The 27,032-nt window shown below is 41.9% G+C and overlaps 1 protein-coding gene across 1 annotated transcript in view; it reads right to left on the bottom strand.

Annotated features, from left to right (window-relative positions):
* The window catches only part of topaz1 (testis and ovary specific PAZ domain containing 1), an 80,984-nt gene that overhangs the window by 8,317 nt on the left and 45,635 nt on the right, over positions 1-27,032 (bottom strand). The window contains exons 7-9 of the mRNA XM_033018884.1: positions 21,508-22,067; positions 8,136-8,251; positions 7,388-7,454 (exon numbers count right to left, since the gene is read on the bottom strand). Of these exons, the coding sequence (XP_032874775.1) occupies positions 7,388-7,454; positions 8,136-8,251; positions 21,508-22,067 (743 nt within the window). The remainder of the gene's footprint in view (positions 1-7,387; positions 7,455-8,135; positions 8,252-21,507; positions 22,068-27,032) is intronic.

Here is a 27,032-nt window from a genome sequence, read left to right as displayed (position 1 = left end):
TTAAGAGGCTATTATTTAGGCACATTAATTTGCAGGGAATGGAGGTACATGGATCACATGCTGGAGAAAGAAATTGGTTTAATTTGCATCATGTTCAGCACAGACATCGTGACCTGAGGATCTGCATTATTCTATGTTCTACCATTACAACTCAAACCCTCCAGACCAAATAACATCCTCAAATCTTTTCTACATCCTTTCCAGTTAATGACATCCTTCCTAAGCAGGGTGACCAGAACTATACATAGAACTCCAAAATGGCCTTACCAACATATTGTACAGCTGCAATGTGACATTATCTCCTGTACTCCCGATTCGAATCCCGCTTGGAGTGCATACTGTCGTTGTGTCCTTGGGCAAGACACTTCACCCACCTTTGCCTGTGTGTGAATGTGTGTGAGTGATTGGTGGTGGTCGGAGGGGCCGTAGGCGCAGATTAGCAGCCACGCTTCCGTCAGTCTGCCCCAGGGCAGCTGTGGCTACAGAAGTAGCTCACCACCACCGAGTGTGACTGAGGAATGTATGAATAATGCGATGTAAAGCGCCTTGAGTATTCTAGAAAGGCGCTATATAAATCCCATCCATTATTATTATTATTATTACTCAGGGCCCTGACCGGAGAAGGCAAGTATGTCAAATGCCTTTTCCATTGATGTCTATCAGTGTTGCCACTTTCAAGGAATTGCGTACCTACACTATTATGTCTCTCCATTACACCATGCTCCCCAAGGTCCTTCCATTTATTGTGTACTGTGCATTTGAAATATTTTCCAGATAGTAGGTATCAGGCGGGGAATTCCATTTGGTCATTAGAGGCCAATGTGATCCATATTACATTACAAAAGATTCTGCATATATTACAGACAGACTCTGATATGATGATTGGCTGTGGTATGAATATGTGGACTAGAACGAATTGATCATGCTATTTCCATCCACCAGATGATTAAGGGGCACTCACTGAAATATACTACCCACAAGCAGGACAACCATGGCCCCCACCACTTAGTAGTGTTCTATTAAGGTAAAGGAAGGAGTTAGCAATTGTCCCACAAAGTAACATACCAATAGCATATTTTCAAACCCAAAGCTCAGATTCCAAACCACTTTGCTTCAGACATAGCCTCAACACGATGACATCTTTCACTTGAACTAAATTCCCAAGAGGTGGGGAATGGCTTCACTGCACATTAAGGCATCATTTGACCAAATAAACAACAGGGAAGTTCTAATAAAATCCAAGCCTTCAAAAAGCTTTTTAGTGGCAGGAATCGTTGTTGGGTCTAAAATGGATGATTGTGGTTGATGATGGTCAAACTTTAGAGCTCCAAGATATCATGCTGTAGTTCCTGGGATCTCTGTTCAGCACCATCATATTGCCTTATCAATGACTTTAAACATCAATCACAACTCCCAAATTCATGTGCTGCTGCAGAGCTCGGTTTGACCTGCAAAGTCACTGACAGTGAAACAGGCTATGGCAAGCTCCAGCAAACCAGGATGATATCTAGTCTTAGAATAAGCAACAAGCAAATGTTTCACCACAGAAAAATAATGACTGTTTCAGAGGTAGAGGATTACAAAGATTTGAGAACACACATATTTTCCCATGCTCTGCTTCTAATAGGCAAGCTTATTCTGAAGTTATGACACTAAGTTGAGATACCCCTTGCCTCCATTAGTCTTCTCTCCTACCACCTTCAGACTTGGCTTCACATCATCCAACTGTCCCATAACAGGTCCCCACCCCATTGACATCTTCTCTTTTCAAACTGTGTCCTGGCTCTCTGGATATGGTTTTCAAAAACTATTTGAAATTGTATTTGTCAAAACAGCAGCTGATGACATTTCAGTGGTAATTAGTTTGCAAGTTTAAACACTCCTTCCCCATTTCAGGATGTTTAAGTAAATAGGTAAAGAACTTTAATGAGCCGTGATTTGACAATAAGACTTCAATTGGTGCACCTAAGGAATGCAGATATGAAAATCTGAACCTCAGGGTATTGAACGACGGTAGTAAGTTGCTCAGTTTTGATTTTCCTTTGATGTTGAACATGCAAAAAGTTAATGCTGCTCTACTTTCCAACAAGGCTTGAACATACCTTCCTCCACTGCTCGCTTTTATAGTATGCAACCAATACAGATGCTCCAATCCTACCAAGCCATTTCTTAGTCATGCCATTCATGTTTGACACTGTAAATGTAAAGCAAACGAGTATAAATAATAATATTTAGTTACTTCCCGTCCAAATTCCCAGTGTCATTCTTTGGTACTGTTTACTTCGATATTCATAATTGGAACTGCCTAGCTTTACAATGCATACTTTCAAAGTAAACATTTACTTGTCACAACGTAGTTGCAGCTCCTATTGTTAGTGCATTGTGATGCCTCATTAATCCATCAGCCAGCTCGCTTCCCCACTTCAGCACTATTAATTCTCTGACAATTTGCTGCCGATCAAAATCGTTTTACATTTTTAATTGGGAACTGATGCTTAGAGCGTAGTGGTGGAATCTCCTTAATGACTTCCCGACAATATTGATAAAGATATGTTATTTAACATATTTAGTTTGCTAACCATAAGTAGCTGTGTTTAAGGTATAGAGTTAACAACCTGAAATCCCACCAGAATATTCAAAATCAATCTTAGGTAGAGAAACAACCATGAGTTGTGCCCAACTGGCTGAATAAGAACACAGCTGCCTGGTCTGGGCATTGTGTCATTTTGGCCTCACATTGAATATTTGGCCAAATTGTCCCAAGGATCATGAATAGGTAGTAGGAGAGGTTAAAGAACCATGGGGATAATATTGAGTAAATTTCAACTCTATACCACTCCACTGCCCTCTGTAGCTTGTCAAGCAGCACCTATGGTGGCAAAGGGGAAGTCCACTTTTCAGGTCAAGACATTGCATCAGAACCGCATGATCTCAGTCTGAAACGATGACCATCTCCTTTCTCCACTGATGTTGCTTGATCCATTGAGTTTCTCCCCAGTAGTCAATTTATGCTCCAGATTCCAGCATCTGCAGTCTCTCTGATGTCTCTGCAGATTTTTCCACATGCCTTGTATGCTTATTTCCAACACCTTGCTAGTTCCTTTCCCAAAATCATTGCTGTTCCCTACCCTACTCTTTGGGCCTGCAATCCAATCCAATACAATAATACTTTATTAGCCAAGTATGTTTTGCAACATACGAGGAATTTCATTTGCCAAGTCAATCATACAAATAGAAAGCAACAGAACACACAAAATACATTTTAACATAAATATCCACCACAGTGACTCTTCCAACTTTCCTCACTGTGATGGAAGGCGAAAAAAAAAGGTAAATCCCTTCCCTTCTTTGTTCTCCCATGGTCGGGAGCCTCGAGTCTTCCGTTGACGGGACGTTCTTACTCCCGTAGCCAGTGCATCGAACCCTCCGCATTGGGGCGATCAGCTCCTGCATCGGGAGGAGGGGCGGAAATCTCAGCTCCCCTGCGCCGATCGATCGGACTCCGGGTCGGGGCTGGTTGAGCCTCTGCGTCGTTGGTCCTTCCCGCCTCGGTCTCTCCTGAGACTGCGAGCCCTTGATGGTAAAATCCGCAGGTCCCGCCCCAGTTGGAGCGATCCCAGGCAAGGGATCGGCCCCGATGGTAAGTCCACACCCCGTACTGGGGCTCAAAGTCAGTCCCGAGGAGGCCTCCAGCTCCATGATGTTAGGCCGCAGAGCGACCTGAGAAATGGCCCGAAAACCAATCGCATCTCCGGCAAGGTAAGAGACTGAAAAAAAGTTTCCCTGACCCCCTCCCCCACATAAAACAAACCAGTGAACATTTACACAAATTTTTAAAACACACTAAAAATAACACCAAAAAAATGAAAAAAGACTGTTGCCAAGGCTGCCCCTGGTGGAACTCCAGCTGTACTTTATTATTCTAGCTGTACTTTTGAAGCTTGTGCCCTCCTAAAACTCAGCCACCCCCACCCATCCGTTACATAATTCCTGCTCCAAATGAGCACCTTCATCAACACCTGCTAATAATTACTTTCAAATTCTTCAATATTTGACACAAGGACATGTATGAAATGACACAATTAGGCATATGATGGAAGGGTGAATGCAAACGAAACGAGAAAGAACCGTGAGAGACACAGATAAAACAGGGAGTAGAAGGTAAGGGAGCAGCAGAAAAAAAAATCATAATAGTGGCATAATATTTGATCCCTGTAATAGACTAAGGATCTGACAGCTGAACAGGTGTGTTGCTTTAATTATTGCCGAATGAACCCTTCTGTGTATTTCTGAATATTAGCGAAGGTCAGGCTTGTCTATGACCCAACATTTCACTAAACGTTAATGAGCAACGTCACCTGGGACAAATAACCAGGGGGTTTAGGGAGCTGTACCTCCACGAGAAATTACTGCTTTCAAAAAAGCCAATAGACAATAGGTGCAGGAGTAGGCCATTCAGCCCTTCGAGCCAGCACCGCCATTCAATGTGATCATGGCCAATGATATCACTGAATAACCATGATATCACTGAATAATGGGGATATGATACCTATTAAACAAGGGATATGATAACTATTAACTTTTAAATTGGTTATCCACATTTGAAGATAAACAATGAGGAAAAACATGACAAAAGATTGTCAACACACATGCATAACTTGGTTCAATTAAATCTAAAATAAAATGTTGCCAGATAATAAAAACTAGAGTAAAATCTCCCTCCTTTCCACTCCACTGGTAATGGTGTGTATTCTGACTACCAAAGATTTGGAGTACAATCTGCAAACCAGTAGTCAGCAGCATCAATACTTTTAAACTAATGGTTATCAAATGAACTCCACCTGCTTTTGCAAATTCACAGAAAGGGGCTGCAGTTCCTTTATCCTTGTTTTTTATAAGAGCAATAGCAATGCACATGGCAATTCTATGGTGTTCACTGTGAGCATTATGATTCTGAAGTAAATTTTGAAACATAATTCCCATCCTATTCCATTGGCCTTCGTCGTTACAATGCTGTAAAACAAAATAAAATCAGACATCAAAATCCATAGAAACCTAGCTATATTAATTTGCATAGTGTGGTAAAGAACGTATTGCTGAATGTGTAGGTGGTAATTATAACCTCAAGTCCCAAAATATTACATAGCCAATTAAGTGGATTTTATGGTTACTGCTGTTAGGTAGGAACAGTGGCAACCCAAAAAACAGCAGATCCATAGCAACCAGGTAATGTTTCTAAACGCTGAAGCACTGCGTAAAATCTCCTCATTCTTCTTCAAAAACAGTGTCACTGGAATTGTTATCGCCTTGGAAGCAATTCAGACATTGGCTTTGCATCTAATATGAAAATGAGCACTATCAATAGCACAAGGTATTGCTTTTTTTCATCGTGATATACCTATGTTGTGATTTATGGCGTATCTCTAACATCTTACTCTCTAATATATTATCACAATCCATTTTACACAACTTTATCTTTGTACCATTGGTGTTCCCTTTATTATATTTAGGACACTAGACTCAAGACCAGTTTTTCACTCTTAAACTGGTTGAAATTCTGCTTTATGTAATTCTCATTACATAATATCAAATCTAAATAATGTACTCGCTACTTGGTTCCTCAAGAGATTGTTCTCAGAAACTATCCTAAATATATTCTACAAATTAATTCTCAAGGCAACCTTTGCCAATTTAATTTCTCTCTATATATTTAAAATCCCCCATGGTTATTAGCTTTCTTACAAATGCTACCCAAAGCATTTGAAAAATAATTCTTGAATTATATGCTTAAAGCCATTGCCATGGAGCCAAAATGCGACTATCATCAATGACTTCTTACAGATACTACTCCTAATATCCACTTAAACTCACGCTATATATTGAACTTGAGCCAGCATCCTTCCTCATCATCGTACTGAATTCAAACCATGAGCTCAAGTCTATGCAAAGCTCAGTGTCAAGCTGTTGTTGGACTCCTTAATGCTCCTTGACATGGTGTTCAGGTTTTCTAGCAGGCCTTCCAATCCACCAAACATCAGGTTAAGCACACATCAGCTTCTTTCAAATTAGTCAAATAACACTTCTTTCAAATTAGTCAAATAAAATCTTCCTTTGCAGCAGAACTGGTGTGAAGCTGCACTGTTTGAATTAGATTTTCGTTATAAAATCAAGCAAAAGATATGCATGATATGAATGGATTAAAATGATTTAGGTTTTGGCATAAAGGAGGAAGGAAAATTGGAAAGCTTCAACTAATGGGGTAATCCCATCCAGGAAGATAAAGACTAGAAGTGTGCAAGTTTATTTGAATTAAAACTGACATGGGACATGGGAAGTGCATGACTAGATTTATTTATAATCATTTAAACAGATCTTATGGGCTATGTGTGTGAGATGTAACTGCACATGCTGGTTTACACTGAAGATAGACACACAATGCTGAATTCAGTGGGTCAGTCAGCATTTCTGGAGAAAATGAATTGTTGACATTTCGGGTTGAGACCCTTCTTCAGAATGTAATCTGTTTCCAATTAGCAGTATTGTTATAATATATCATAGACTCAATAAATGCAGTGCCATGGAGGACCTGATAACAAAAGTATAACAAATATTTATCTAAATGTAAAGCACACTGATGCAGTAGGTATGCTACCCTAAGCATCTGAAAATTATTGGAGCTTGTCTTTTTCATACCGCTACTCCCATCTTTATCCACAAGAATATTTGGAATACGAATTCAAAACTCCACTTTATGGGCCTCTTCCTCGTTGTCCTCTTAGATTTGTCAGCAAAATGAAACACATCTGCATCTACATGTGTATCTGAGATTCTGTATTTTTTTCATCTTTCCCAGTTTACTACAGTTTTATCTTTCCCATATTTCTATAAGATCCTCTCTCATCCTTCTAAATCCCAATGAATACAAGCCCAGTGATCCATTCTAACAGAATTCTAACATAACCGCACAGATGAGATACAGGGGAGAATTTTCCTACTGGCAAAAGGGTCCAGAACAAGGATTTTTCTATATTCATTGCATAATGTCATATCCATCAGCTTTATTCACCCCCATTTCCTATATTTAATGTAATAAACTATCTTTAAAGAGAATGAAAAATAACAGTTTTTTTAATTCTCTCTTAATTTTTTTTGCAGGTGCGTGTGTCCAGTGGATTAATTCCTCGGGACTCTGGGACAATTCTGAAAGTTTGGGGACATCTTGTCCCAACTTAAAGTAGTGCATGTGATAAATGTTCTGACTGTAGCTCATCAAAAGAAAAGCCAAAGCATTTCCCAAATTGAGGATATCCACAAATTTTAGATATTTATTCATGTTGAAATGCTGTTTTCCAAAAATACACAAACAAAGGACTAAGTATCCACAAACCTCTATTTCATCTTTTGCTAAATTCAAGTCAAACACTGCTGCTTCTTCAGTTTGATGAATAAGTAGCCTGGAATATGAAAAAATATTCAGGATGCAACTTACAAAAGTGAATTGAATTAAAAACTTGTAAAGAAAATGCAGGTTTATGAACTAAAAAGGGAATAATCAAATAATGTTGAGTGGCAGCACAAACATGATAAGCCAAAGACATTCCTTATGTTACATGATTCTTTTTAAATCAGTAGCATTTTACGACAGAAAATGTAGAGCCAATCCTTAGACGTGATTCAATGAGTTGGAAGTCCCATTATTGGAAAGATGGAGTGATCGAAAATGAGACTGGGATTGACTATCCAGAGAAGAATTTAGGAATTAGGCACTGTACATCCAAAGGTCACTCTAATTTCACAACTTCAAACTGAAGAGATAAAGTTGAAGAGTGAAACAGACAACAACTTACCCGGACTTATGTATATCTCTGGTTCTGCAAAATATCATTTTATATTTACCATCTATAGATTAATGCACCGTTTCTTCCACCACTCTATACATCACAGCATTTGATATCAAATGGCAAAATAAAATAAAAAATTTCATGCTATTTTCCAAATAAAAGATGACATTTTTCATGAATCCTCCAACGTTCCATACGTAGCTTGCCAACACAAATGCAGCAAACTCATCACTCAAAAACAAAACGGAAACTTAGTCGCACATCTAACTGCAGAGTTAAGATGGAACGACTTACCTGGATTTAAGTGCCATGATTAAATGTATTTCTTGATGAGATGCTTGCAGTTGATTCAGCAGATGTGTTATGTAGGTAAACTGATCCAAATGAAACTTAAGTCCTGCTTCTACAAGCTGAAAATGTAGCCAATTGTTTTATTGTCAAAAAGTTAAATATCCAAAATAAATGTTGCACAAAAATACAGGTTCTCAAAAGTTCTGAACAAGATCCCCCAAATCACCAACATTAGAACAAGATTTAACTCCACGTTATTCTTTGTGGGATATATCTGTGCGCATGCCGTCTCTCCTGTTCCTTATTATAATAGTAATCACATTTCAATAACTGACCATTCAAAAATCCCAAGATCATGAGACAAACAATATTAGTATGTTTTTTTGTATCTATATTGCTCTGGTTAATACTAATCCTTAAAGGCATTCCTGATATGTTCCAAACCTCAGAAAATCTTTAAAACATTGATTTCATGGTTTCTATGCTTTTCCAAATTAAGGATTATTGAATAGAATAAGAGTACAATTACAGAATTTTCTCTGCAGTGAGAAATTATCTCACAGAAGCATATAATTCTCAGTAGGCTGTTTCCCAATTGTAGTCACAAACCAGATCATTGCATGGGAAGGAGGAGACAGCCAACTAGCAGCGAGGAGGAAACATTTCATACTAATGCGTTTTTGTAATATTTTATCCATGAGAACTATGGATGCTCTGGCATTGAGTATATTCTGAGCTGAATGAAAGGTCTTAAGAATCAGTGGATATGGGAGTCAGGTCAGAAAATGGAATTCATTCTGAAGCTCAACCCAACCTTAGTAAATGTCAGTGTAGAGTTGAGGGACCATATGCGTAAGTACTGCTTTTACTTATGTATTTATATATCAGATTGATTGCTCTACTGATATACTTTTCAGGTGGCACACAAAGTTGTAGTGCTACTATTTGTTCAAGTAAATGCAAAGTGTTTATGTTTAAAAATCAGAAATGGAGACAGATGTCAGCAGCATCTGCAGGGAGAAAAATAGTTGATGCTTCAAGTCAATCATCTTTCATCAGAACTGGAAATACTATAGCATTGGAAGCTGTTTAACTGCATATTTTCCAGTTTTAGTGATTGCCCTGATAGTTAACATTCCTACTTACAATGTTAACCGTTATACTGTTTAATGTCAAATATCAGTAATCAGCCTTCACAGCTCTCTTTAGCAGAGAAATTCTAAACACACACTAGTGTGTTCAGAAGTCAAAAGCATTTCTTCTGATCTCAGTCCTGAACACCTAATCCCTTAGTTTTAGATGTGAACCCTGATCCAGACACACCAGCCAGAGGAAATACCATCCCTGCACCTACCTGTACGCTTCAATGAGATCACCTTCCATACTTTGGAATCCTACATATCAAGACTATTTAAGTTCTCCTCACAGGACAATACCCCATCAATTACAGAAAGTATTCCTTTATCACAAGGGTATCTGTTTTGGGATATGGTAATTAAACCTGTACACAGTATTACAGGCATGGTCTTACCAGGATCCCATATAAACGCAGCAAGGCATTTCTACATACGCAAATCCTCTTGCAATGAAGGTTGACATAGCACATACCAACCTCATATAATAAAAAGGAATTGCAGAGTAATTCCAGCATTTTGTGTCTATCTTTTCTATACACCAACCTAAATGTTTCCAGTTGTTATTGTTTGGGTAGGTTTAACATGTAGAATTAACATGTTTAAAAATTATTTCTTCATTATGGTTATACTTCTTTTCTCATTCTAAATTCTATCATCAAATTTTATTTTGAAGACTTCAAAAATACATAGAAATAAAATATCTAAAATGCACCATCAGTACTCTAATCATCAAAATTCTAGATGGTATTGTATTTCATTTGCAATAATTTGGCAAACACGGCCAGGAGAGAGAGAACTAGGAATTGTGCAGTAAAAATGTATATGCTCTCGGCAAAACAAATGAAGTTAATTTAGTTGAAAATCCATGCTAAGCAGAACAAACTAGTTAGATCCATTCCCTCGGTCTGAGTGGCTGCAGAAACATCCTTAAAGGGGAAGGAGAAAAGTCAGAAGTAATTCTGCAGAAATGATATAGCGAGGAAAAGGGATGAGATCCTGCATAATAAATAGTTAGGCAAAATAAAAATAAGTCCTCGAGGGTAATAATCTCTAGATTACTCTGTGTCACATGAATGAGCATAACACAGATAAATTTGAGCACAGGAGTCGTAGGGTTGACCTTAGAAGTGAACAAAATTGATTAGATAGAGTGAATGTATAGTCTTTTTGCCCCATGGTGGGGAATCAAGAACTAGAGGACAGAGGGTTAAGGTGAAAGGGAAGAGGTTTAATGGGAACCTGAAGGACAACTTTTTCCACACAAAGGGTGGAAGACAGAGGGGAGATAGTGAGAGAATGAGACGTTGGGAGAAGGAGGAGAAAACAATCCAACAAAAGCAAAGGGGAGATAAGAGTGAGGTAGGGACGTTAAAGGGCAAAGTGAGAAAGAGTAAAATAATCAAGCAGTAGATTAATATTCAGTTTTTAATTCAGTATTAAAGAAAGCTGATCTGGGTCTGATCCATCGTTCTAAACACCAACTCTGGCCTGGTCCGTCCCTCTATACACCATCTCTGGCCTATCGATTCCTGATCTGTGCCTGGTCCATCCTGTATATCACTGGTCTGTGCCTAGATCAATAAATATGATCTTGTAGCAGGGACTTCAGGAGTCCAGCCAAGAATGAGACAAAAACAAGTTGTGTGAACGAATAGGGTGTTTATTACTGCACTGTGCTGCTTCCAACTCCAACCTCATGACCGGGTGTGACCCGACCTTAAATACCCCGGGTCGGACCCCATGACCCAACGCCTCCCACTCCGAGACGCTCAACTCCTCCCTCCTGAGCCGAGGGTTCGCTACCCGTGGCTAGCCACTAGGTACCGCCACAATCTCCTGAAAGGTATTAATGCCCTAATGATGTTACAAATCTACCAAACAAAAAGTAACGCATTTTTTTCTACCTTGCATGTTATTGTTATGAGATCAGGAACCAGGGCCCTCGAATCAGTGGATGCCGCAAGTTCATACACACTCAGCAAAATTTCAGCATCTGGCTGGAAAATAAAATAAATCTGTTGAGACTTTAGCATTCTGTTTAGTACACATTCATTTTTGTATTTATTTGATAATCAAAAGGAATGAATGTGTTTAATTACATGGAGTATTTGGATATCCTGTGATTGTTCTCCTTAGCACAAGGAGAATTGAGGGGAAAGTTTGAAAAGGTGCTCAGAATTATGATGGGTTCTGAATAAACAAAAGCAGCCTTCACTGACTAAGTATGCAGTTTTAAATAAATTGGCAAAAAAAAGCTCAGGGATCGAGGTAGTGATTTTATACAACTGTAATGATGTCAAATGCAATGTCTGAGAAGTGGTTGGAAGCAGGTGCAGGAATAATTTTCCAAAGATCGATTGGATATAGGCTTGAAATGGAAGAAACTGCGGTCAGTTACAGAGAGTACAGGACCATTAGTACCGAGGTCTAAGCGGAAGCTCAGAGGGGATAGAGCCTTCTCTGTTGCTGCTCCAGCGTTATGGAACACTCTGCCGTTGCACATCAGACAGGCCCCCTCACTGTCCATCTTCAAAACCAATCTTAAAACCCATTTCTATTCCTTGGCTTTTGACCCTGCATGAGACTTTGCTCCTGTTTTAGTGTTTTTAATGTTTTTTTTTATTGTTTTTACTCTCTCTTTTAATGTTTTTATTGTTGTGTAATAATTTTTTGTCCATGATTAGTCATGTACAGCACTTTGTTGCAACAGTGGTTGTTTTTAAAGTGCTCTATAAATAAAGTTATTATTATTATTAGGAAGCATTTTAATAAATCCGATACACAGTAGTGTATCTGGAACTGATAGATCCTATATTGTAAGATCCCAAGGACATTTGGAACTAATTTTGCTCAATATAAGTACTTCAGTTTGTGGTGTTTCTCTCAAAGATAAAATAAATCTCATTTGTATAATCACTCAACTGCACTTTCAACTGCCCAGTCTGGAGAAGGGTCCTGGCCTGAAACATCACCTATCCATGTTCTCCAGAGATGCAGCCTAACCCACTGAGTTACTCCAGCACTTTGTCTTCTTTTGCTCATCTCATTGTTTGACTGTCCTTTTACACTCTCACTGGTTGGTTCTAATTCTCTCCATGCTGCACTCGCTCCCTCATTTTTATTGCATATAGAGAAACACCGATAAATTAGCATGCAATTAATTAGTGTCACATATTTTTCAAAGCTCTGGGTAAGGAATCATATGAGACATGAGCCTTAGCAGCTGGTCTATAGAAAAGTCAAACACCTTTTATGGAATTTTGGACGTGGCAATAAAGGACCGAATACGGGTGCTGTCTGTACGGAGTTTGTACCTTCTCCCCGTGACCGCATGGGTTTTCTCCGAGATCTTCAGTTTCCTCCCACAATATAACTCAACCGAATCCCACTACAGCGCGAAAACAGGGCCTTCGGCCCACCGATTCCGCGCTGAGCAGCGATCCCTGCACATTAACACTTTTCACACATACTAGAGACAATTTACATTTATACCAAGTACACAAACCCAAACCAATTAACCTACAAACCTGTACTTCTTTGGGTTGTATTTCTAGTTCTGTATCTTATCTAATGCTAAAATGGGGAAATGTAAATACTCACCAAAATATTCATATTTATAGCAAGATTGAGTAGTTCAAATAGGTCTTGGCACCTTTTTAACTTCAACAATGTGAAAAATAATCTTTTCAATACTTGATAACTGTGGTAAACGCCAGGCTGAAAACTTCTGTAGTAGTTTCGATATATTCTTACTGAAAGAACAAAATGTTCAATGTTATGACTAATGTTCTCATGCCTGCAGTACATCAATTTGTTTAAATAATAAGAAAAGACTTTCCACTGCACTAACTTTGTAAATCACAATGGTTATAAATTTCACAACAAGCCTACCCTGACTTCCCAATTAAAACTGGCCAAACTGGAAAGCCTGAATGTTCTCAATAAAAATTGCATTCCAACCTAGATAGAAGCACTGATAGAAAACCCTTCTCAGCTCAGTTTAATTGGCTGAATTCACATGGATGATTCACCTCAGTCAAATTCTGGCATGATATTGACAGTTTACCACTCTCTCATTATGGTGATAGAACATATCAACAGAATTAACAAAACAACCTTAAAAAAGTGGTGGTCATTAATCCCACTGTACCCCTATGGGTTTCGGTTCAGTTATATAATTTAGATCTTTCTCCATTGCCCCGCCATAAACATGTTTGAAAGTTATCACTGAAACCACTTCTGCTATCCTTTCAAGCAGTGCATCCCAGATTTCAAACAATCCAAGGACAATTATTTTCAGTGTGTGTTCCCCCTCACATTGAATAATGTAGCTTGGAGGATAGGAAAAACTGGCAGTTTAATTATTTTCAGTTAATCCTGGATTATCAATAACTAACACAGCAAAGAAATAGAGGATGGAATAAATAGATTAACTTTCTTTTACATATTTCACTTTATGTAGGTTACCAATAAAGTACTGAAGTTGCTCCTGTCCTCTGACAAGCATAATCAGAGACAGTGAAGACAGTTAACAAGAATTACAACAGATCCTGATCAGATGGGCAAGTGGGCCAAGGAATGAGTAATGGAGTTTAATTCAGAAATTTGTGAGGTATTGCATTTTGAGAAGTCAAATCAAGGCAGGACCTTAACAGTGGAGGGCAGAGCCCTGATGAGTGTTGTATAACAGGAGGATCTGGGCATACTAGTGCATAGTTCCATGAAAGTGGAATTGCAGATAAATAGTGTGAAGAAGGCTTTTGGCATGCTGGCCTTAATCAGTCATGGAATGATGGTAGGTGGAATGTCATATTACAGTTGTACAAAATGTTGGCGAGGCCACATTTGGAGTATTATGTTCAGTTTTGTTCACCCTGCTTTAGGAAAGAGGCGATTATGCTGGAATGACCACAGAGAAGAATAACATGGAATTCCCAGGACACAAGGCCTGGAGTATAGGGAGGGGTTAGTCACACTGCAACTTTGTTCCTTTGAGCACCAAAGACTGTGGGGTGATCTTACAGAGGTATGTAAAATCATGAGGGGGATACATAGGGTAAATAGTCTTTTTCCCAGGAAATCAATAACTGGAAGACACATATTTAAGATGAGAGGGGCAAGATTTAATACAAACCTGAGGGGCAACTTTCTCACTCAGAGGGTGAATGGAACAAGCTGCCAGAGGAAATAATTGAGGCAGTACAATAATAATTTAAAAACATTTGGATAGGTACACAGATAGGAAAAGTTCAGAGGAATATGAGCCAAGTATTGAGTGAATCAAACATACTCACTGATCGGTACAATAGTATTTATTGAATAACACATATAACACACTACAGGTTGTTGCTTCTACTGTATAGCAGCGCTGACTGACTGCACATGTCAGGTTGAGATAATATGAATAGTGTGGTAGTAGGCAGAGCTTAAATAATAAAGCTACATTGGTTAGTAAGTAAAATAACCAATCTACATCTTTCCTTGTAAGAATAAAAGTAAAACACATCTAAAATAAAGTGATATATATGAATAAACGCATTGCGAGGTGCTGACTGATTAATACAGTAACCGAAACGCTAATAGCGCATACAGGGAAGTACAGATGGTTCAAACAAAATCCCCATATCTAAGGGGTGGCCTACAAACCTATCCCGTGCACGTACGGTACAGATCCACATAGAAAATAGGTGCAGGAGGAGGCCATTCGGCCCTTCGAGCCAGCACCGCCATTCATTGCAATCATGGCTGATCGTCCCCAATCAATCACCCGTGCCTGCCTTCTCCCCATATCCCTTGATTCCACTAGCCCCTAAAGCTCTATCTAACTCTCTCTTAAATCCATCCAGTGATTTGGCCTCCTCTGCCCTCTGTGGCAGGGAATTCCACAAATTCACAACTCTCTGGGTGAAAAAGTTTATTCTCACCTCAGTCTTAAATGGCCTCCCCTTTATTCTAAGACTGTGGCCCCTGGTTCTGGACTCGCCCAACATAGGGAACATTTTTCCTGCATCTAGCTTGTCCAATCCTTTTATAATTTTATATGTTTCTAAAGATCTTCCCCTCATCCTTCTAAACTCCAGTGAATACAAGCCTAGTCTTTTCAATCTTTCCTCATATGACAGTCCCGCCATCCCAGGGATCAATCTCGTCCCTTCACTAATGAAATTGTCGGAGACCCATGCGGTGGGAGCACTGGTGACGAACACGGCGAGGCAGGCGAGCTGGGCACCGAACATGGCGGCACAACCTTTTGCGGGACTGTGGATGTAACCCAAACAGCCATAGCTCTTGTTGGTTTGAAGGCGAACGACTTGCCCACTGGAGAGAGGTTTAAGTGGTTTGCTAAACTTATCGAAAAATCACTTTTGGGTATCGCGTTTCAGCTGGAGTTGTTTCTGTACAGCAGGTGGTGAACGAACCCGTGGCTGCAGCGGTGTTGGGGCACGGGCAGGGCAGCACGGGTTTTTCGAGACATCAGGCGTTGGGCAGGAGACCCTAGTATTGGGTCACGGGCAATGTTTCTTGTTGAGCAGGTCCAGACAGACATCGGATTTGGCAAGGTGTGAGCGCTCCATTAATTGCTTGGCGCTCCGGACAGCCCGTTCTGCAAGTCCGTTTGACTGTGGGCATTTTGGACTGCTGGTGACATGGCGAAAATCCCATCGTTCAGCAAAGTTTTTGAAGCACTGGCTAGTGAACTGACTGCCGTTATCTGACAAGAGGTGTGCAAGGACAAATGGCGCAACTACTTTTGGATGACTGCATCGGATGTTATGCTTTGAATCAGGTCGATTTCGAGCCAGCCCGAATACGATTCAAAGTGAACCAGATACTGTTTGCCACGCCACTTGAATATGTCAGCAGCTAGCGTGGACCAAGGCAGAGGAGGAACAGGGTGTGAGAGCAGGGGCTACTTCTGTTGGTGTGGCGTCATGCTGTTGCAGACAGCGCAGGCTTGAACGTTCTCGCACACAAACTCAGTCATTCTGGGCCAGAAAAACATGCTCTTTGCTCGTAGTAAGGTTGCTTCCACACCGGGGTGGCCCCTGTGGACGGCATCAAAGTATTTGTTCCATAGAGCAGCTGAGATGACTGCTTTGTGACACCGTCCTGCAGTACCAGTTCGTTGCAAAACAGGTAGTTTGGGCGAATCGGAAGTGGGGCGCGATATTGTTTATCCAGCCAGCCACGCCGGATGACTGAGGACAGTAGCCGTAGATTGTATCCGCAGCCACATGCTCTGCCAGGTTGCTTAAGCATTCTGTAGGTATGTACGACACCATTATGACTGTGAACTGGTCATTTTCAGACAGTGTTGTTCACAGGTTGTTCGTGAAGCTCTTGATATCATGTCAGCCAGATGCATGTCCTGGCCTCTTATCTACAAAAGATTATAATAATAAAGCATTACATTGGTTAGTAAGTAAGTAACCAATCTTATCTTGTAGATAAGGATAAAAACAAAGCACCATAGCTGCATCATCATCCGTTGCAGGCGAGCAGGAGCAGCATGAATGGATTTGTTCAGAATGGTGGCCAACCTATGGTGGTCTGTTTCAACAATCACAGATTTGCCAAACATAAAGTCCTTGAATTTTGTGCAAGCAAAAACCACGGCTAGCAATCTGGACGTATCGCTGATCAGTCTCAGACAGGGTGCGGGAGGCGTAAGCAATAGGTCTGCAGTCTCCGTCGGCGGAAGTCTGTAGGCAATCAACTCCGAGTCCATATTGGGAGGCATCACACGTGAGCGTCACTGGTAGGTACCACCTGCAGATTCCACAATAAAGCCTGCTTTACAAACAGCAGCAACACGAGCACAGGATTCTTTGAATTCATCTGCTCCACTATTGGCATATAGTCCAGTAGCTCACGGTACCAGGAGTAAAACGAAGAAGATAGCTCCCGTATTTAAGGAGATAGAGGTTATTATAGACATAGTACAACCCCCAGAATATTTTTGCGAGCCTAAGCCTTGACGAATTAGACGAGCAGTGAGAGAACAGAGAGGGTCTTTTAGAAGGTACCGTGATCCCCCTAGTGAAGAGGAAGACATATCTGAGGGTGAGACAATAGCTGGAGACACTGAGGGAGATCCTGATATGGCAAAAATGAGCAAGTATCCCGTCAGTGAAATTATGGTAAAGGACTGCAGGGATTGCTCCTCACATTACAAGAAAAGTAACTTATCCGGCAAGTGCAAAAGATCTAGGAACAATGGTGAAAAGGGCAATTACCATAGCAGACCCGAATAAATACGAAGAGCAAAATTTGTTTAACCAGTATGTTAAGTTTCATCAGGCTCCAAGGACAGTTGTCAGCATCTGGGAGTGAGGTATGCGAGTATATGGACCTTCAAGTTGGGGCAGAAGACACAGCTCAGGTAGGACGAGTGAACATCAATCCCATCCAAGTAGCTCTCCAGAAAGGGGTAACACTGCCTTCGATACAACAGTATCCATTAAAACCACAAGCCAGTAACAGCATAGACAAATTAATTCGGGAACTACTAGAACAAAACATCTTGGTAAAATGTCAATCAATCTACACACACCAATCCTCACAGTTCCGAAACCAGGGAAGAAAGGCCAGTACAGATTGGTCCAAGACCTAAGATCGATTAACTCAGTTGTAGAACCGCTCCATGCCCTAGTGCCAAACCCTGCTCACATCTTAGCTTTAATCCCAGCTGAAGCAAAAATCTTCTCAATAGTCGACCTGCAACACGCATTCTTTTCCTTGCCTCTCCATAAGAACAGTCAATATTTGTTTGCTTTAGAACTTGAAGAAATCGCTTATGCAGGCCCCAGCATTGGGAAGACCACTTTACGACAGACCCTTCCAACTCTATTGCACCATTCTCCGAGTGTTCGATGGCAGACCTTACTCAAAAGCATGGGGATAGGCATAGACCAGTTGCCTATTACTCTTCTAAATTAGATCCTGTAGCAAGGGGACACCCACTGTGCACCCAAATTCTAACTGCCATATATAACAGTTTAGTCGGCTGCAAATATGACCCTAGAGCAGGAAATAGGTATATAGATGATAGACAAAAATGCAGGAGAAACTCAGTGGATGAGGCAGCATCTATGGAGTGTAGGAAATAGGCAACGTTTCGGGTCGAAACCCTTCTTCAGTAGTGGTATATAGTTCGCATTCAGTGGCAGCATTGTTGGAACAATTACAGACACAGTACCTATCAATGGCTCGTCAGAACAAATATGAAATTTACATTAAATAACCCGAAGCTTCAATTTAGGCATTGTACATCAATTAACCCAGCATCTTTTCTTGTTTCACCCCCAGAAAAGCAGTCAGAAGCGGGAATAGACTGTTTATTTATCATTGAGTAAGAGACATCTGTGAGGGAGGACTTGAGAGACGCATCCATAGAGAACCCTGACATAACATTGTATGTAGATGGGAGTACATCTATTGGACCGTGGGATGTGAAATTGTCTGGGTATGCAATTGTTAATCCGAATGGGGAAAATGTAGAAGCAGCTGCCTTTGAGTCACCTTATTCAGCACAACAGGCTGAATTATTTGCTTTAATTAGGGCTTGTATTATGGGAAAGAATTTAAAGGTAAACATACATACAGATTCCAGGTACACATTTGGAGTAGTGCATGATTTCGGACAATTATGGAAAAATAGAGGATTTCTTACCTCAGCGGGGACTCAAATATCAAACAAACAATTGGTGACAGATTTATTGCAGGCCCTGATGCTGCCCAGACAAATTTCTGTTATGAAATGTAGTGCACACACAAGAGGGCAGACCCGAATAGACATTGGAAATCGTAATGCCAACCTGGCAGCAAAAGAAATATCCCTGGAATGTAAGATGGTAGTGCCAAAAATGATTAGGCAGACTAAAAGTTTAAATAACGTCCCACTCGGAGAAGCTGATGCTTACCATCCAAGAGATTGTTCAGTTGCAGGAGGAGGCTACTGAAAGGGATAAAGAATTATGGAAGCAACTTGGGTGTACACTGGATTGTATGACAGGAATGTGGACCACACCAGCAGGGCAAACTCATATGAAAGATTCACTAGCAGTATGCGTTATAGAGTGCATGCACTATGCAACTCATTGCAGTGCAAGAGCAGTAGGAGACACTATTTTGGCTATGGTGACATCCAAGGTTACAAACATTAGCTCAAAAAGTAGCGGTTGCCAAGTTTGCCAGAAATACAATCCAGGAAAAGTAGGATGTGGAGATGGGGAGACACCGTTGCCCATGGGTCCTTTTGACATATTACAGATGGATTACATAGAATTGGAAAGGTGCCAGGGTTACAGATATGTACTTGTCATAGTCGATGTATTCAGCAGGTGGTTCGAAGTCTATCCAACCCTTGATAATAAAGCGGCTACTGTTGTCAAGGTGTTAATGAAATAAATTGTCCCTAGATTTGGCATCCCTATTCGACTTAGTTCAGATAACGGTCCACACTTTATTGGGCAGATTAATAAAGAGTTTTGTGAACAGTTGGGCATCCAGCAGCAATTACATTGTGCTTATCGACCGCAGGCTGCTGGACTTGTAGAAAGGGCAAATCAGACCCTTAAAACTAAATTAGCTAAATTAAAGGCGGAGACTGGAATTGATTGGATTAAATTACTTCCCATAGCTTTATTTCAGATGCGAGTCACGCCTGCAGGGAAATCTAGACTGAGCCCAGCTGAAATTATTTATGGTAAACCCCTAAGAACACCTTGGAACCAGAAAGGAATGAAAATTATAAATTTCCATCATATGACTGCGGAGATGACCCACTAAATTCTGGCTTTAACTCGAGCGTTGAGAGAATCACACTGTAGAGTAAGAGCAGCATATAATGAGGTACCTTTGTTGACAGCTTCAACTAAAGTGGAGCCTGGAGACTATGTCCTTGTAAAGAACTGGGTAAGGAAATGGTTGGAGGTTCGCTGGGAAGGACCTTACCAGGTTCTCCTAATGACCCCAAAGGCGGTGAAAGTAGAGGGCAAAAATGCATGGGTGCATCACCACCATTGCAAGAGTATCAGTGGGAGTGTAGGCTGCTAACTTGCTATATTCCAGATTCTCTTAGAAACTTCATACTCTGTGACGAGTCAACAACAGATGAACTTATCGGGATGGATGGAGGGGATTTGCGCCCATGAAAACTCGGGAGGTGAAGACTCCTCAGACGGAAATCATGAAGCTACGCCCATGCAAACTCGTGAAATTCTGGGAAAATGCATCAGCATCTTCTTGTTAGAATATCTGTTATAGTAAAGTAGTCGTTGTTGCATTTTGGTTATCATTAATGATGAGGGTTATCATAAATTATAAAATGGAGGAATGTTAATATTGGCTAAATAAGAGATGTCACAAAATGGAGGATCTTTGTATTTGCAGGGCCTGCTTGGCCTCTTTCTGTGAAAGTTGCAAGCTGTGAGTCATGGCTCCAAGGTGTTTGGACCCTAGATGGAAGTTGAGGATAAGGTGAGGTCCAGATGTCCTTCCTTTTGTTAATATGTATGAAGGTTTTGCCGCAGACCTGAACTGGTCTGCAAATGCATAATTAAGATTGGTTATAGAGGGGGGTGTATAAAGATATTGTTAATTATGTTGCAGAGTGTTTGTGCTGTCATCTGATAATTGGTTAAAGTGTGAAGCCTTGTTCAAATTGTTTATACAACCTGGGAAAATGTTTCTTTACTTTGGTTAACTGTCTTCTATCTAGAAGCTTCTGTGGAAACAATGTAATGGGGTACTTTGTGATTGGGTTAGGGAGCTGTCAATAACTGTATAATATGATCGATATTTGTGATTGGCTTGTAGGGACTGCTCCCCTCCCCCCATATAGTTTTGTGCCACAGGTCCGATGCCCTATAAAAGAATGAACCCCACATGGATCAGTCGATCTTCTGGAGGTGCACTTGGGACCGTGTGACCTGCTGGAGGTGTCTGCTCACATGAGGCTGAAGGGCTTGGACAAGTAGAGACAAGGATCGGACCCACGGTGCGGTTAGGTATCGTATAGGAAGTTTGGGAAGAATAAAAAATAGTTGATCCAGTGATCGACTCAGTGTTTTACTGAACTAGACTAAGGGGGTAAGCTGTAGGAGCATAATTACATTGTGGGTACCAAGATCAGGCAGTGTCTTTGTGAGTCAGTTGTCGTAGGGGAGCAGATATCTCGCTGAGGTTGGGAATGAATTCCCCCAAGTAGTTAACCGTTCCCAGGAATCTCTGCAAACTTGTAACGACAGTGGGAACTGGCATCTCGTTGATAGCAATGGTTTTGGAGGGTCCGGTTTGAGACCATCACTGGTGAAAACATGTCCGACATAATGGACCTCCTTGATGCGAAATCTACACTTCAGAGGGTTGAGCTTGAGATGGATGTCTTTAGCACGGTCCAGTATTTTACTCAAGGTGGCATCATGTTCAACCATGTCGCGTCCAGCAACGAGAATATCGTTGACAATGATGGCGCAAGGATACCCTGTAAATAATTGTTCCATTGTATGTTGGAATACCTCGCTGGCAGAGGGCATCTGCAGAAATTTGTAATGGCCAAACGGGGTGCCGAACGTGGTGAGATTGGACGAGTCGGGGTCCAGCAGGATCTGCCAGAACAAGCTTTTGGCACCCAGAACAGAAAATACAGAGGCACTGCCGAGCTGGGCAGCAACTTCCTCCACTGTGTGCATCGGGCAGTGCAGGTGTTTGATCACTGTGTTCAGGTCTCTGGGGTTGATACAGATTTGGATTTCTTCTTCACCATGGTGCAAATCCAGTCGGATGGGTCGGTAACCTTGGCAATTACACCCAGGGATACTATCCGCTGGAGCTCATTGTGTACTCTGTCGCCCATAGCATGTGGAATGCGGTGTGGTGCTCGAACCACAGGTAAGACATTTGCATCGGTGACAATGTTGTATTTGATGGGTAGCTTCCCAAGCTTGTCGTCAAATAGTTAGTTCCTTGTACTGGGAAAGTATCTGCTGGGTGGAGCCCTCAGCACAAGATATATGATGGAGAGCAGGCGCAAACATTACCAGTCCTAGATCCTGGCACGCGTTAATGCCAAGCAGAGTTGCAACTTTCCCATGGACAATGAAAAAGTTCAGCTTGTGACTCTAGGTGGCAGTTCATAGAAAATAAGTGCAGGAGGAGGCCATTCGGCCCTTCGACCCTGCACCACCATTCAATGTGATTATGGCTGATCGTCCCCTATCAATAACCCGTGCCTGCCTTCTCCCCATATCCCTTGCCTCCACTAGCCCCTAGAGCTCTATCTAACTCTCTCTTAAATCCATCCCGTGACTTGGCCTCCACTGCCCTCTGAGGCAGGGATTTCCATAAATTCACACCTCTCTGGGTGAAAAGGTTTTTTCTCACCTCAGTGTTAAATGACCTCCCCTTTATTATAAGACTCTGGCCCCTGGTTCTGGACTCGCCCAACATTGGGAACATTTTTCCTGCATCTAGCTTGTCCAGTCCTTTTATAATTTTATATGTTTCTATAAGATCCCCCTCATCCTTCTATACTCCATATGAATACAAGCCTAGTCTTTTCAATCTTTCCTCATATGACAGTCGCGAATCAATCTCGTGAACCTACGCTGCAATGCCTCAATCACAAGGATGTCCTTCCTCAAATTAGGAGACCAAAACTGTACACAATACTCAAGATGTAGTCTCACCAGAGCCCTATACAACCACAGAAGAACCTCTTTACTCCTATACTGAAATCCTCTTGTTATGAAGGCCAACATTCCATTAGCTTTCTTCACTGCCTACTGTACCTGTAAGCCAACTTTCAGTGACCGGTGTACAAGGATGCCCAGGTCTCGCAGCACCTCCCCCTTACCTAATCTAACCCCATTGAGATAATAATCTGCCCCCTTGTTTTTGCCGCCAAAGTGGACAACCACATTTATCTATATTATACTGCATCTGCCACGCATCTGCCCACTCACTCAACCTGTCCAGATCACCCTGCAACCTCCTAACATCCTCTTCCCAGTTCACACTGCCACCCAGCTTTGTGTCATCTGCAAACCTGCTAATGTTGCTCCTAATTCCCTCTTCCAAATCATTAATATATATGGTAAACAGTTGCGGCCCCAACACCGAGCCTTGCGGCATTCCACTCACCACTGCCTGCCATTCTGATAAGAACACGTTCACTCCTAGTCTTTGCTAACCAATTTTCTATCCATGTCAACACCCTACCTCCAATACCACGTGTTCTACTTGTAGTCACCTGTCTCCGTGCGGGACCTTATCAAAGGCTTTCTGAAAGTCTAGATAAACTACATCCACTGGCACCCCTTCATCCATTTTACTTGTCACATCCTCAAAAAATTCCAGAAGATTAGTCAAGCATGATTTTCCTTTCATAAATCCATGTTGACTTGGACTAATCCTTTTACTGCTATCCAAATGCCCCATTATTACTTCCTTAATAATTGACTCCAGCATCTTTCCCACCACCGGTCATGCTAACTGGTCTGTAATTCCCCGTTTTCTCTGTCGCTCCAATCTTGAAAAGTGGGATAACATTAACAATCCTCCAATCCACAGGAATTGATCCTGAATCTATTGAACATTGGAAAATGATCACCAATGCGTCCACTATTTCTAGAGCTACCTCCCTGAGAACCCTGGGATGCAGACCATCAGGCCCAGGGGATTTATCATCCTTCAGTCCCATTAGCCTACCCAATATTATTTCTCACCTAATGAAAATTTCTTTCAGTTCCTCTACTCCCTTAGATCCTCTGTCCTCCAGTACATCTGGGAGATTGTTTGTGTCTTCCTTAGTTCATCTCAGCTTCTACAAGCAGGTTGATCTCTCCTCCTCCGTAGGCTACCAAAGTGGCCGGTGTTTACAGTACGTTCGGAACTTCGTGATCCGTGTAAATTAGGATAATGACAATACGTTGCATTTGGCTCAAGAGTTGATCTTTGCAACAGTAATGGTATTATTGACACGAAGTGAGACTTCAGGGTCGAGTTGCTTGTTAGTGGAAGCAACCAGGGAGTGTGTGTTATGACTTATCTTCATGCTTGGGGAGTGTAACTGGAGGAGGTGCTGCTAGCTCTTGGTACTCGCGATCAGAATCTTCATGTTTTAACATGTGTACAGACTACCTTGGGAGTGAGCGAGTCCCATGGGTACGGCAGCATTTAAAGAAATTATTCCTCTTTTTGCAATAGTGGCATATTTTTCCGAAGGCAAGGCACAGTTCACGATCCGCAGGGTGGGAGCCGCCACAATTAGAATACTTTTCAATAAATCTTTGAGATTGTCGAGATGATGTGAGAGCGCTGGTTACGGTAGGAGGTGTCGGTAGCATCAACACGGTATGAGGAATGCGGTCCGGGCCCCAATGACCTAGTGTGAGAGGTCGTGATCTCAGCAATATGACAAGCATGTTCAACTCGGGCCAGGGTTAATTCAGTATCAATTCATCGCGTGCTTTATCACTGAGGATTCCACCCACCAGTCTGTTACGGACGAGTTCATCACACAGATTAGCAAAATGGCAGCGAGCAGCAATATGTTTCAGATCGCTAATGTAATTCTCCACAGGCTCACCTTGTTGTTGGTTCGGAGCAACAAATTTGGTACGTTCCAGTATGGAGTTGGCACGAAGGTCGCACAGCTGTCTAAATTTAGTGAGCAGGACCTCTGGATCATCAATAATTTCAGCAGTTACCACGATTTCAAAGGTTCAAAGGTTATTTTATTGGTCACATACACCTAGGTGTAGTAAAATGCTTCTTGCCATGCAGCACATAAAGAAAGAATACAGACATAACAGTAATAAAGAAATTTAAACATAAAAACATCCCCCCACAATGGTTCCCATTATGAGGGAAGGCACAATGTCCAGTCCCCATCCCCAGTTCACCCATAGTCGGGCCTATTGAGGCCTCCACAGTTGCCTCCACGGAGGCCCGATGTTCCAGGCCGTTCTCGCCGGGTGATGGTGCTCCGGTGTCGAGAGAATCCTCACAGCGGCTTGGGAACCCCGGAACGGCCGCTTCCGTACTGGAGGCCACGGCTTCCAAAGCCAACAAGGCCGCGCCGGATGGAGCTCCACAACTGGTGATCTCGCTGAGAGATCCCAGGATCCCGATGAAAAGTCAGCGCCGCCACCCGCGGCTGGCCGCTCCTCAGACTCGCAGATCCGCGATGTTTTTATCGACGGTCTCAGCTCACTGGAGTTCCAGCGCGGCGACCCGGGTAGGGCATCGCCAGCTCCGCGATAGCACTCCAGCGCTGTGCCGCTCCCGAAGCCGAGGTTCTGGGCGGTCCCATACATGAAACGCCGCTCCAGGCCCGCTGGTAGGCCGCAAGGACGGGTCGACGGTGCAGCCTGGAGAAAAGCTGCCTCTCCGACCAGGTAGGGACCCTAGAAAAGCAGTTTCCCCCTCCCCCCACATAAAAAAGGCTAGAACTCCAGAACAAAAAACTCAACTAACTAAAAATTAAAAAGAGAGAAAAAACGGACAGCTGCAGGCTGGGCAGCCATGCCATACACGACGGCGCCTCCCCCCGCCCCATTTGGTTGTTGTGATTCGGAACTGGAGGTGCATAGTCGAAACGCTCTGCACGTTTGATAACTTCAGGGCCAGCGACGTTGAGAAGTATAGGGGCACAGTGTTCTGGTGGAACGTTGCGATGAGCTCCATGGATGTAATGGTTGAAATCGCGCTCGAAAATCCGCCAACGTTCAGCGAGGTCGGAGTCAAAAATCAGAGAGTCAGGCTTGCGGAATTAGCTGACCACGGCAACACGAGAAGATGGACAAAATGGGTGAAAACAAAATACTGGGAATAAAATAAAAACTGATATATCACGTCTGACACTATGTTGAGTGTATCAAACATGCTGAACCGGTAGAACAGTATTTATTGAATAACACATATAACACACTACAGCATGTTGCTTCTACTGTATAGCAGCACTGACTGACGTACATGTCAGATTGTGATAATATGAATAGTGTGGTAGTAGGCGGAGTTTATAATAATAAAGCATTACATTGGTTAGTTACTAAAATAACCAATGTACACCAAGCACGTGTAAATGGGACGTTTAAATTGGTCATCTTGGTTGGCATGGACAGATTGGGCCTAAAGGCTTATTTCCATGCTGTATGTATGTGTGACTCAAAGTAGTTCCAACCTGGTCAGCATGGCCTATGCAGCAAGAGGCTTTCTGGCCATAAGTGACGTTATCATGTTTGACAGCTGAGTATGTCACCTCTTCAGGCTTAATTAGGTATGAAAATTGATAGAGAGCTTAAATGTATCACATTAACATTCACCATGTTGCCAGGACTGGAGAGTGTGAGCTATAGGGAGAGGTTGAGCAGGCTGGGTCGCTATTCCATGGAGCGTAGGAGGATGAGGGGAGATGATACAAAATTATGAGAGGAATAGACCGGGTAGAAATATAGAAAATAGGTGCAGGAGGAGGTCATTCGGCCCTTCGAGCCAGCACCGCCATTCATTGTGATCATGGCTGATCGTCCCCAATCAATAACCCGTGCCTACAGAAACATGGATAGGACAGGTTTGGAGGGTTATGTGCCAAGCGCAGGCAAGTGGGACTAGGGTAGCTGGGACATTGTTGACCGGTGTGGGCGAGTTGGGCCGAAGGGCCTGTTTCCACACTGTATTAATCTATGACTATAACTATTATGAAAAAATTAAAATAGATTTAAATGTTTTAAAATAATTATAATATAAAGACACCAAT

This window comes from Amblyraja radiata, chromosome 4 (assembly GCF_010909765.2).
Source record: "Amblyraja radiata isolate CabotCenter1 chromosome 4, sAmbRad1.1.pri, whole genome shotgun sequence".
NCBI lineage: Eukaryota > Metazoa > Chordata > Chondrichthyes > Rajiformes > Rajidae > Amblyraja > Amblyraja radiata.
This window is presented reverse-complemented; position numbering and strand designations above follow the sequence as displayed.